This window comes from Cryptomeria japonica, chromosome 10, assembly GCF_030272615.1.
Source record: "Cryptomeria japonica chromosome 10, Sugi_1.0, whole genome shotgun sequence".
In the NCBI taxonomy this organism is placed as follows: Eukaryota; Viridiplantae; Streptophyta; class Pinopsida; order Cupressales; family Cupressaceae; genus Cryptomeria; species Cryptomeria japonica.
In genome coordinates, this window is record NC_081414.1 from 272706868 (window position 1) to 272719557 (window position 12690).

General features: G+C 44.6%; 1 protein-coding gene across 3 annotated transcripts in view; it reads left to right on the forward strand.

The window, feature by feature from the left end:
• The window catches only part of LOC131035471 (rhomboid-like protein 20), a 202226-nt gene that overhangs the window by 161160 nt on the left and 28376 nt on the right, over positions 1 to 12690 (forward strand). For 2 of the 3 annotated variants that reach the window (XM_057967172.2, XM_057967173.2), the window contains exon 7: positions 10512 to 10640. In XM_057967172.2, coding sequence (XP_057823155.2) covers positions 10512 to 10640 — 129 coding nt within the window. Of the gene's footprint in view, positions 1 to 10511; positions 10641 to 10837; positions 10981 to 12690 lie in introns of those variants that run through there. The other variant, XM_057967174.2, reaches the window with a different exon arrangement.

A 12690-nucleotide genomic window follows, 5' to 3' on the forward strand; every position in this document is an offset into this window, starting at 1 on the left:
TGTTGATGAGGAACTGGCATCATCTTCGGAATTGGAGGATGAAGGAAAAGGCGACTTGAGGAACGAAGGACGAGGCTGCAAGGAGCCCAACGACGAAGGGATTCTCAAACTAGGAGAGTGCTCTGAGGATGAGACGGGGTCATTGAACGGGCTCTTCCACTGGCAGATGGAGGATTATGAAATGTTCCAGAGCTACAGGCTCGAAGTAGAGGAACCAAAGCAAGTAACAAAGGAGGTGTACATGCCAGAATACATAGAATATTGGAAGGGAGACGCCCCAAATCTTGGTGACGTAGATAATCCGAAGATCAATTGTGTCGGCAACGATTAGAACCCTGTGTGGAAGGCCGTAGCTTTCAAAATCTTTATTCTTCTTCTTCTTCTTATGTACGGGAAGGAGACCGTGGTCCCTGTAGAATTTGTGGTTCCAGGTCTTCGGATGGCCATTGAAAATAGATTTGCCACCAACAGATCCAAATTGAAACCCTACCACGCGAAGCGCGCAGGGGACCCGAGAGGCCGGAGGGGGACCCGAGAGGATGGAAGGGGACTTGAGAGGCCGGGCAGGCGACTTGAGAGGCACGGGACCAACGTGGGAGACTCTTGGGCGAGGAAAACCGAGAAGGATGAAGTGCGATCCCAGAGATAGGGGACCCGAGCCGAAGACTCTCTAGATAACTAAATTAGGAAATTAAAAAAAAAAAACGACCGTACGGGTCCGTACAACAGTTGATCGTACGACTTGAAAAAAAGAAAAAAAGAGAAGAAAGCCATGGTGGAACCACCGTGCGGTGGGACCACCGACGGTGGAACCAGCGTGCGGTGGAACCATTGTACGGTAGCACCACCGTGCGGTGGCAACATTGGCGGTGGAACCATCGTATGGTAGCACGTCCACCACCGTCGTGCAGTGGACACCGCCGCGGGTTAAAGCCATGCAAACTAAAAGGAAGAAATAAAAACCCCGCACGAAGACAAACACGCAGCCCACACCAAACAAAAAACGGACGAAGAGAAAAAAAAGGGAGAGACGCGCACAACAATGCAGCCATAAACGCAGCACCGCACAAACAAACACAGTCGTACGGTGGAGGGGTGTTGACCGCACAGGAAGGTGGCCGTAAGATTGGAGGTGCCAGTGTTGATGTTGATCGTATAGGGGGTTGTATGGCCGGGGTGCCATTGGGGACATTATAGTGGATTTAAAAAAAAAGAAAACGACGACGACCAGATTGAAAAATCATTCGATGACATATGGAGCCAGGACGCTGAAAATATTAAAGTGGAGAAGAAGGGTTTTGACATCTTCAAATATCACAGAAATGATGCGCTGCCCCTGGACCCCGCGAGGAGCGCTGCCCCTCGACCTCGTTGGGGCGCTGCCCCAGACCCTGTTGGGGGCACTACCCCCAGACCCTAGTTTATTTTTGAGCTATAGTACACTTGTTGGAGTTGGGCGAAGGGCATTAGAGATATCACAGGAAGTGTTGTGGTTGTCCGTACTGTGAGAAAGAAGCTTGCAACTAAGCATTGGCGGGGAAGCCATAAGCCGTTGAGGGAGACGGATTTGGAGGTTGGGAACAAATAGAGTTTGAGGGAAGGCATTGCAGGTCCACGCAGTTGTATGACACCAGGGAGTTATTCAGTTCAGTTATTAGCCTTTGGGGAGTGATGGAGGATTTGAGGTGTCTCCTAGCCTTTGTGCCAGCGGGTTGTGGCCACCTCCAGGCAGGAATGGTACGCTTTGAGGAACTTGGAGTATGTCTCGGTTAGACGTGAGGTTGCCTTGGTGGATGCAGAGAGGGCTCGGGAGGAGCTGACCACCAGGTTGGAGGCAGTACTAGCGTGAGACGTAGCTCAGCGTACCCAGAAGTTGGATGCTGAGAGGGCAGCGCAGGTGGCTATCGAGGACAAATTGGCTAGGGAAGACAGTATCATTTGACTAGCAGTTGGTGGAGGCTGAGACTGAAAAGCGTGTTTTGCAGACAAGTTTGGTTTAGGCACAGGAGGACTTTGATGTCAAAAGAAGCAATAATGGTGAAATCCGCACTTGAGCATCGGATGGTAGCAAAAAAGGGTTTTCAGGTGAGGATGCAGCAGGTGTATAAGTTCCGGGCTTGACTGGCGTCAGCAGTTATGTTTAATGTCATCTCTATTTTGTATTAAGTTGTCCGGAGACGACTTCTTTTCTTTTGGGGGGATGATGGTAGCGGCAATATTGTACACGGAAATAAAACTAGTTAATTAAGTTGTAATTGTGTTGGTTAGTTGGCAATCGAGGGGTGGTAGTTGCGGTGCGACGGTTGGCGCTCGCACCCCCTCGGTATCTTTATATACTTCCGAATGTAACTTGTGAGGAGAAAAAGGATGATCAGGAATGGAATAACATCTCTTATATTACATCTGTGATATCTATGGCATTATTATTCTGCATTACGTGTTTTATCTGTGTGCTTTAAGTTATTCACCCAAGAGGGTAAACACGCCTAACTTAAAAGTTCGGCCAATTTGACCCAAAAGGTGCGATTTTAACATTGTTGTTCATTTTTGGCATTTCAAGTCTTTTTGAGAGCCTTTCTATTTTTGGCCTCTTGAGCCAATCTGAGATTTTAATGTCCTTTGTCATCTTTTCACCTATTTCAGCCTAATAAGCCGTTTTGCAAGTTTTGATCTCTTTAACGATTTTCAGCATATTGAGGACTTGCGAACTTGGACGTTTCAGTTTCCATTTTCGGCTTATGGGCCGAATTTGTGAATTTGATGTCCCTTTCAACCATTTAGCCTTTGGACACCTTTAGGTGAAACTCGAGCATTGCCATTAAAATGTGCGATCTTTGAGTTTTAAGTTAAAATGCCCTCACTTATGTTGCCTAGCTAATTTCGGGCTAACTGATGATTTTGTGCAATTTTGAGTTTTATTTCCTTTCTCGCAAAACTTCGGCCATTCACAGGAAAATGCGCGACTTAGAGATTTTCGGCCAAATGGGGCTTTTTGTGCGATTTTTGGATAAAATTTGCCCCTCATATCAAATGTGCGACCTTTCTCTGGGTAAATGCTCGAGCTACTTAAAAGAAATGTGAGGACAACGTGCCAAATTTGGGCATTTGGAGTGAAATATATGATTGGATTCCTTGAATGATTTTCGAGCTTCATTGACCTTTAGCAAATTTGAAACCTTGGTCTTTAGTTTGAATGATTTCAGCCAACGTGATGATATCTTGCGATTTTGAATATTTGTTTTTCAGCCAAATGAAGATTTCACATGAACTTGAGATTTCATTTGGACTTTACGATTTTCGGCTTAATGAGTCACTTCACGCAATTCTAGCTTTTCTAAGTTTTTTGGTCGAAATGAGCCTTCGTGCGAATTAGACTCCTTTATGATTTTCGGCCTTAATAGTTGAATTGTGTGATTTTGAAGCTTAATGAGACTTTCGAGCGTATGAGCCCTTGTGCATGATTTTGAACTTGGCCCTAGTTTCGGCCTACTAGGTGACTTTGCAAACTTGGTCTTGTTTACCTCGTGGGGTGTGTTATTAATATTGCATATCAACAGTCAAATGATAACCATAGGATAGAATAGTAACCAGAAACTCAGAGCAATGCTTTCATTAATGCCAAAATGTCTAGTACAATAATCATTCTTTGCATCAGTGTCTCCAAAAACAAGTACAAGAGCATGGATAAAGACACGGTCGAGGGTTGCGGTTACCACCCGTGGGGAACCGTCGTGCAACGGACAACTACCCTTGACAACACTAACATACTTAACCAACGTAGCTTAACAAGTAGTACAAAGCCCATTTTACGACCAACATCATCCCCCCCCTAAGAATCCAGACGACAAGAACAAAAATCTGGGACAAACACAACAAAATGGGTATGAAGTACGCTGTATACAATAAGAAAATCACTGAGAAGAAGGGGCTGAGGGGGCGGCCCTAAAGGAGGTAGTTGCACCGCTAATGAAGAAGATGCAGGAACTGTTGATGCCAGTCGAGCCCGGAACTCATACACCTGCTGCGTCCTCGCCTGGAAACCCTTTTCTACTACCATCCGATGCTCAAGTGCGGATTTCACCATTATTGCTTCTGCAAGGAGTTCTTTTTTTCCTTGACATCATAGTCCTCCGGTGCCTAAACCAAGCTTGTCTACAAAACACACTTTTCAGTCTCAGCCTCCACCAACTGCTACTCAAATGATACTGTCTACCTAGCCAATTTGTCCTCGATAGCCACCCGCGCTGCCCTCTCGGCATCCAACTTCTGGGTACACTGAGCTAAGTCTCACGCTACTATTGTCTCCAACCTGGTGGTCAGCTCCTCCCGAGCCCTCTGTGCATCCACCAAGGCAACCTCACGTCCAGCCGAGACATACTCCGAGTTCCTCAAAGCATACCATTCATGCCTGGAAGTGGCCACAACCTTCTGGCACAAAGGCTAGGAGACGCCTCAAATCCTCCATCACACGCCCCAAAGGCTGATAACTGAATTGAATAACTCCCTGGTGCCATACGACTTCGCGTTCTTGCAATGCCTTCCCTCAAACTCTGTTTGTTCGCAACCTCCAAATCCGCCTCCCTCTACGGCTTATGGCTTCCCTGCCAATGCTTAGTTGGGGTCGAGGGGCTGCCCAGCGGGGTCGAGGGGTAGCGCCAACACCAATTTACAACCTTCAGAACCACATGAAAGTCCATGGCACACATCATTTTTGTGATATTTTAAGATGCGAAAAACCTTCTTCTCCACTCTAATTTTTTCAGCATCCTTGGTCTAGATTCCATCAAATGATTTTTCAGTCTGGTCGTCATTTTAAAAAAAAAAATTAAATGCATGCTTGTTTGAATGTCGGCGCATTTTTCTTTTCACGTGCCATCACCACCGTTTATCCCTGTCGTGCCATGGTATTTTTCCTTTCACCCTTTTTTAAACCGCCGCTGCCGTCGCTGTGCTCCTTCAGACCTACGACGGTATTCCACTACTGGTGACCTCCGTCGACGGTGGTTACACTGTTGCCACCGGTTTTTATTTTTTTTGTTTTTCAAATTTTTATTTATTTAATTTAATTTCGTAATCTAATTGTCCAGAGAGTCTTTGGCTTGGGTCCCGTGCCTCTGGGATCGCCCTTCATTCTCGGTTTGCCTCGCTCGAGAGTCTCTCGCTTTGGTCTCGTGCCTCTCGAGTCGCCTGCCCGGCCTCTCGGGTCCCCTTCCATCCTCTCGGGTCCCCCTCCGGACTCTCGGGTGTCCTTCCGACATCTCGTGGTAGGGTTTCAATTTGGACCCGTTGATGGCAAGTCTATTTTCAATGGCCATTCGAAGACTTGGAACCATAAATTCTACAGGGACCACGGTCTCCTTCCCGTACATAAGAAGAAGAAGAATAAAGATTTTGAAGGCTGCGGCCTTACACACAGGGTTCCAATCGTTGCCGACACAAATGATCTTCGGGTTATCTACGTCACCGAGGTTTGTCTCCTTCAATTTTACCTCTTGATACTTGATGGGTTCTTCCTTCGGGAACTAGTGTGCGGTGGTGTCACTCACACGAGTGTCTCCCTTCCAATATTCTTTGTATTTTGGTAGGTACACCTCCTCTGTTACTTGCTCTGGTTCCTCTACTTCGAGCCTGTAGCTCTGGAACATTTCGTAATCCTCCATCTGCCAGTGGAAGAGCCCGTTCAATGACCCTGTCTCATCCTCGGAGCACTCTCCTAGTTTGAGAATCCCTTTGTCGTTGGGCTCCATGCAGCCTCGTCCTTCGTCCCTCAGGTCGCCTTCTCCTTCACCCTTCGATTCCGAAGATGATGCTAGTTCCTCACTAACCAACTGCGTCCCAAGGTCTATGATAAACTTCCTTCCTCCATTCTCCATAGACAGAGTGTTCTTCCAGTTGTGGGTGGCCTTGGCTGCCACTAGCCACCCTCTCCCTAAGATCGCATCATACCCTTTTTTCTTTAGTGGGATTACCATGAAGTCCAGTATGAAGGTTGCGCCCCGATGGTAACTTGCTGGCCCATCAGTGTCCTGATGGGTTTGATTCCATGCTGATCTGCTCCCAGTAGATTGAATGTAGATGGCCACAGCGTCGGCTTCCCCAACTTCCGCTAGGTTTCTTCTAGAAGAACATTCACTCCCAATCCACCATCGGCGATGGTATCGGTTAGAATGGTGCCAAGGATACCCATCTCCACAATGACCAGGTTCCTTCCAGTGTTAACTGCTAGCAACCTGGGGTCTATTGCAGACCCCCTAGGAACATCTGTGCGGTGGTTGGTATTGGTGCGTGGTTGGGAGAGATTGTTCAGCAACGCTGTTCGTAATTGAGGCATCGTCTGGAGGAGATCGTGTACCTTCACAGGCACCTCTAGTTTTAAAATTTGATTTAGTATAGCCTCCTCCGCCTTCGGTTGGTTGGAAGTACCCACTGTACCCTTCGCCTTCGCCCTCTCTCATATCTCTTTCTCAATTTCTTCCCGTGCTTCCTGTACCCTTCGCTTCTCCGTCTCCGAGTCTGGGCACGTTGCTTGTCTGGCTTGGGCACGGGTTACGGCCAAGACTTCCTCTTCTTTGGTTTCCTCGATATTGAGCAAGTTGACGCCAGACTTCGGGCAGGTGGCGTCTTCGTGGTCTCCTGGTCCGCACCATTTGCACAAATATTGTGTGGCCTCTCCCTTCGCGCAGTCTCGGGCGAAGTGCCCCCACTGGTTGCATGCTCTGCATTGTATCATCGGCCGGCCTTTGGAGTCGTATTGGATCGGGCTCCTTGTGTTGTTATTGTTGTTTCGTCCTCCCCACCGGTTATCTTGGTAGCCTCTCGATGTTGCATTGTTGTTCACCTGGGAGCTGCCAGTACCGCTCGATGTAGTTGGTTGTTCCTGCGTAAGCAATACTTGTTGGTTTCGTGTTTTCATGTTGTAGGGGCATTCCTTGGTGGGATGCCCCATCAACTGGCATATATCACAATAGGCCTTCTTTGGGCAGGAGCCTTTCGTGTGGCCGTCCGTCTTACATTTCGTACACCAAAGCTCCCCTTCGTCGGTCTAGCTCGGACCTCCCTTCATAACCTTCAACTCTTTCATCATCCTCAGCATGTCCTTCTGCAAGGCTTGCATCTTTTTGCCGGACTCGCCATCGCTGCTGCTTCCCTCGGAAGAGTCATCATCCTCGGACGAGCTATTTGTCTTCTTTTTCTTCTTGGATTTCTTGGTCTCACTCTTGAGATCCATCGCTCTATTATGTGCATCTTCGTACGAGGTTGGTGGAACAATTTTCATCTTCTTCCGGAGGGAGTGTTTCAGTCCCTCCACGAACCATCTCTTTTTCAACCCATCCGCTGGTTGACTCTCCATTTTCCCCAACAGTTCCTTGAGCCGTCGACTATAGCCTCAGACTATCTCGTTCTTGTTCTGCTTTGTGCCATAGATTTCGGCTACTATTTCATTGTTGTCTCTGAGGAGGCGAAACTCTATCTCGAACTCCTTCTTTAGGTTGGGCCATTTGTCGACTTTGGCCTTATCCATATCGGATTAGTAGTCGATGGCCACTCCCCTTAAGGTTGTTGGAAATTGTGTTACCCATTCGTCCTGGTTGGTAACACCGTTCGCTGACCATATGGTTTCGCAAGTGCAGCAATGGCGGACGGGATCTTCCTTCCCGTCGTCATTGAACTTCGGCAGCTTTTGTTTACTGGCCATTGATGGGGGTCATGTTACCTGTCGTGCACCTGCACCACTCCCACCCGCACTGGTGGTGTTTGCTGTTTGAGTGACTGGGGGTACGGTGGTTTGTACCTGCATGCTTGGTGTGATGGGTCCCAAGAGGGGGTCCTGCTTGCCGTGTGCCTATGCCTCCTCCGCTCCTATGGTCGTACGGTTGCCCTCCCCTCCATTCTCACCCTCGTCGTTTGTTCACTCCCTTCGGTGGTCCTCCGTGCGCGGTGTAAGGGATAAATTCTTGAATTGATCCTGGGTCTCTTCAACTAGATTTCTTCGTAGCCTTGTTTCCTCCAAAACTTCTTCGTAGCTTCTCACCCTACGGTGTTTTGGCGACATGTAGAAATCTCCTTCGGCTTCTGCTCCTACACCCTCCGTGACACCTCCTTGGTTCCCTTTGGGCAATCCTTCGGCAGGTCGTTCTTTGGCAAGTTGCCTCAGCCTCTGTCTACGTTCTACTTGTTGTTCCACAATCAGGGCTCTCTGTGTGGCCTCCCACTCCTCACTTTGTGCCTTCTTATTTCTATCCTTATTTAATAAGTTGGGCATTAATTCCCAAACATAATGTAGGAGTGTTCTTTATTCTGGCCCTGAGGCTCAAGCTTCAAGTTTCCTGTCGTCGCTTGCCTTTACGCTCCTCTTCCCAGCAACAGTTGTTTTCTTCGTACACCCAGAGGACCTATTGGCATCGCTCCTCACGCTGGGTTTCCTCCCTTCGATGCTGGTGGGCAAGGGTTGCTTGGGCTAGGAGACACGGGAGTTGGTGCAACAACCTATTTGCCGCCGGACTGACATTGAGAGCATCCCAGACTACACCCTCTGGTACCTCTTCCTGTGTAGCCTCCCCTCATACGAAAGTCTCTATAGCCGCCTGGAACCGGATCACGAAGTCGCCTGCCAATGTGTTCTCCCCTTCATAAAGTTCTCTCAATTGGCTATCATCCCCCTCGATGCTATTGCTAATGGGCTGGCCCATTATCCTCCATAGGCCATTCACGCTCCGTGGCTACCCATATTCAAATGGCAACGACGCCAGATCTTTACCCTGTGTTATTAATATTGCATATCAACAGTCAGATGATAACCATAGGATATAATAGTAACCAGAAACTCAGAGCAATGCTTTCATTAATGCCAAAATGTCTAGTACAATAATCATTCTCTACATTAGCGTCTCCAACAACAAGTACAAGAGCATATATAAAGACATTGTCTAGGGTTGCGGTTACCACCTGTGGGGAACCATTGTGCAACAGACAACTACCCTCGATGACACTAACATACTTAACAAATGTAGCTTAACAAGTAGTACAAAGCCCATTTTACGACCAACAGGTCTCATTTTCGGCTTAATGGGGGTTATTGTACGAATTCGGACTCTTACCCCATTTTCGGCCTAAATGAAGGTTTGGCACGAATTTGAACCTTATTAGCCAATTTCGGTTCATTGGCTTACTTTGTGAGACTTGGCCTTTTGTAATTTTTGGCCTAGAAGCCGATTTTGAGAGTCTTTGAGTGGTTTTTTGGTCTTAGAGGCCGAATCGCACAACCTGCGCTTTGCCTCTTCCCAGGTTTGCAAGGTCTGAACTATCTTTGGGTTTTGACTCTAAATGCTAAGCACTGGGATTGCAATCAGTTTCAACGGGCATGCTTCTGGATTCCTCTCTTATACAAGCAGACAGATTGGGGGTCCCCTGTTGGGACAGGTGTATGTGTGTAGAACGCACAACACTAGGTTTATCTTCTACGAGGCACAACTTGACCCACATTATTAGTGTGCATTACGAGGCCCATGTCATACCAAAAGAGCATGTTGTCTTTTTGGTTATGGCACGTTTGTTCCTCTCTGGGTTGAGGGGTTTGTCAGGGAGGAGGATTCCAGATTTTCTTGGGATTCCCTTCTTTTTCCCTATCACCAAGGGTGGATTGTTCCTTGAAATGTGCGTTATACACAATACCTAGTGTAGTGCATTTTTATGCTTGCTGATGTATTTAATCATTGTTTTCATATGGTCTCTTAAGCGATGTCCTCCTTTTTGTGTTGGTTCATTGGTCAGATCAAAGCTACAAAAACAAAACCTCAATTTGAATGTAGGACCAATTTTAGACAGCTTTATTTTTCTACTCAAAGTCCTTCGAGGAGTCATGAAAGATGCATTCTAAAGGCATAATAAAGCTTGCAACAGCTATACAAGTCTGAAACAAAGCTTCATTAATATTCTGAGTGATTTCATCAAAACTATCTGTAAAAAATTGACTCCCTTTTGTTTAAGCTAGAGGCATATTCTGTGGTAGCCCACTTAGTGCCACAAGACATTTTAACATCGATAATGGATCAAGTAATATTTTCTGTATAGGTATGATTTTTCACTGTTTATGTATGTCTCTTGTGATTGATGATCTCTCTATTATATATTTTGTGTATTGGAAGTGCATCATTATGTAATAGAATATTTTGGGAATCAGTTATGATAATATAGAGCCAAAATCCGTGACCCATCTTTCATTAGTTCACATTGCACAAGAAAGTATCTTATTATTTAGTCAAATACTTACAATTCTACATGGCTTCTTTTACTACACAATACAATGGCATAATAGTCCATACTTGCAGGGGAAACAATTTGTCTAAAGTGAAGAGGAAAGTTTACTTCCAAAATTCTTTGTATATTTTTTCTCAGCATTTGTTCTTTTTTTCTCTAAAAGTGACCAAATCGATATTTTGTTAAAAACAATTATTCGTCTCTTGTTGAAGAAAAATTCTCTGTTGGTGTTTAATAAGCATTATATTTTGCAGTTTCCAGAGCAAGTAGCATGTAGGATTTCCCGCCTTTCATTGCTAAGTTTACCAGTTGAACCATCGACTGTGGCTTCAAGAGGAAATGTAACGAGGGAAGCTGTTCCTTCATATGATAGACAATTTGAGGTCAGTGTTCTGATGCATTTTCTGAGCTAGGCAGTGTCCTCGACAACAGCAGCATTGTTTGCTTGATTGGTGTAGAAATTTCTATTTTTTATTTAATTTGTAGTATGGTAATTTATTACATTGAGAAAACAGAATGAATCATTCTGTTGAATTGAATATTGCTGTAACTAATTTCCTCTGTGATTTCATATTGCCAGTTTTGCTATAACTTACACTGGTTTGGAGGTACAAAATTTAATATAAGACAGGAGGATGGATCTTAACAATGTTATGGCTCATGTATCATGAGAAGTTGAGTACACCTCCCAAACACCTGCCATCTTTAAGAGAGGAGAAAGCTATATTGACAGTCCTACGGCAAGTCTATTCCATAATGTCTGTTCATAAAAAAATTATTTAATACATTGCTTATATAAAAATAACAAAAAATATCCATGGCAGGTAAATGTAAGAAAACCGGATATTTGGCTTATGGTTTACCCTTAATAGATCAAAGTCCATTACTTGATTGACAGGGAAGACACAAAATAATAATTTTCCAGAGTCTTCATGTCTAAAATATTGATACTGGAAGCCCAAATCTTGTATATTTATAGAGGGGCGCGCACTAAACAACTAACCTTTATAGGATTTTCCCTTTTAATGTTTTTCAAAACTCCCCTTATGAAACGGGAATATTTCCTGCCTGGCTGTCTACCATGTACTGATGTGTACCAATTGGTTATATATCTTTCATAACTCTTCAATAAATTCTAAATTCAGATAGTTATTTGCCCACAAAAGTTCTTATCATAAAAGAAATATCCACTATATGAAAGAATTCCCTGCATGACTGCTTATCATGTATTTATAGCCACATTGTTGCAATTTTGTGGCATGATGCCAAATTTTGGGGGGATTAAAGTCCACCAAGCTGAGAGTTCTTTTGACGAGAGGGCACTTGGTTGTGGTTTTCATTTCTTAGATCTCCCATTCATCTGCCTTAGCCTACTGGTCAATAATATCCTTGAACTGAATGTCTCAACCTACAGGGGCGTATGCATAAAAGGGCAGCATGCACACTTGGTTGATGTGAGAATCTCAAGGAGGTACATGCATTGAATGACCTTGGATCCAACCCAGATATCAGGGTTTTAGTATGAATTGACAAAAAGGAAGTTTTAGTTAGTGGAGCACAGACCTGAAATTTTCAATTTCTGCTTTCACAATTTCAATCTATAATTCAAGAATTTGATTTTTGTGATGTAAATATTTGCTAGAAAACATTTTTTTTATGTGTAGTCTGCCAGTTGCAAGGAATCAGTTATCAAGTAAGCTAGTCACCTCTGTATTTTGGAGAATTGAGATACATATACTGTAAGCATCTGTATGTTGCCAAGGCTCATTGCTCATGCTACTGGTTTGGGAAATATGGCATTATTTTTTTAAAGGTCTCATAGTGTGGACAATTCAACAATTGTAACCCTCCAGTTCAGGGTTTATCACCAATCTGAAAGAAATGGTAATTTGCTTGGTCCATTATTGTTAGTAAACTGTCAAATCCACCTAGGAGTTGTTCCTGCCATCATTTGATGGGTACACCCCACCTAGTCAGTAGATGCACTAATTTACCCACTTTTAACTCCTAGGGATTTGAACCTTGGTCTTTACTTTGGTAGCGATTATGCTTTTATCAGTTGAGCTAATCCCATTTGACTATTATTACTTCAAATGGATTTCAAACAATTGTTTGTGACATTTTCAAAGCTGTGTTTGTGTCATAGTATACATATTCGATGAGCTTCTGAGTACTTGTGATTTTTTTCACTCGCATGATTTTTATGGTAGCTCATTTTCTATATTACAGGTGCTTGAAAGTTGAGTTAGTATGAGTTTTGTATGAAGTTTGTTTTATAGGTACATAGATGCTACCGGATTGAGGAAATCACTTATATTGTAATACCAATGAAGAATAATATAGATTTGCCTAGTCAATAGGGGCAACTGTAAGCCTATTTCCGAAGTTCCAAAAGGTTAATTAGTTTTGGTAGGGGGACTCCATAGACCTTGA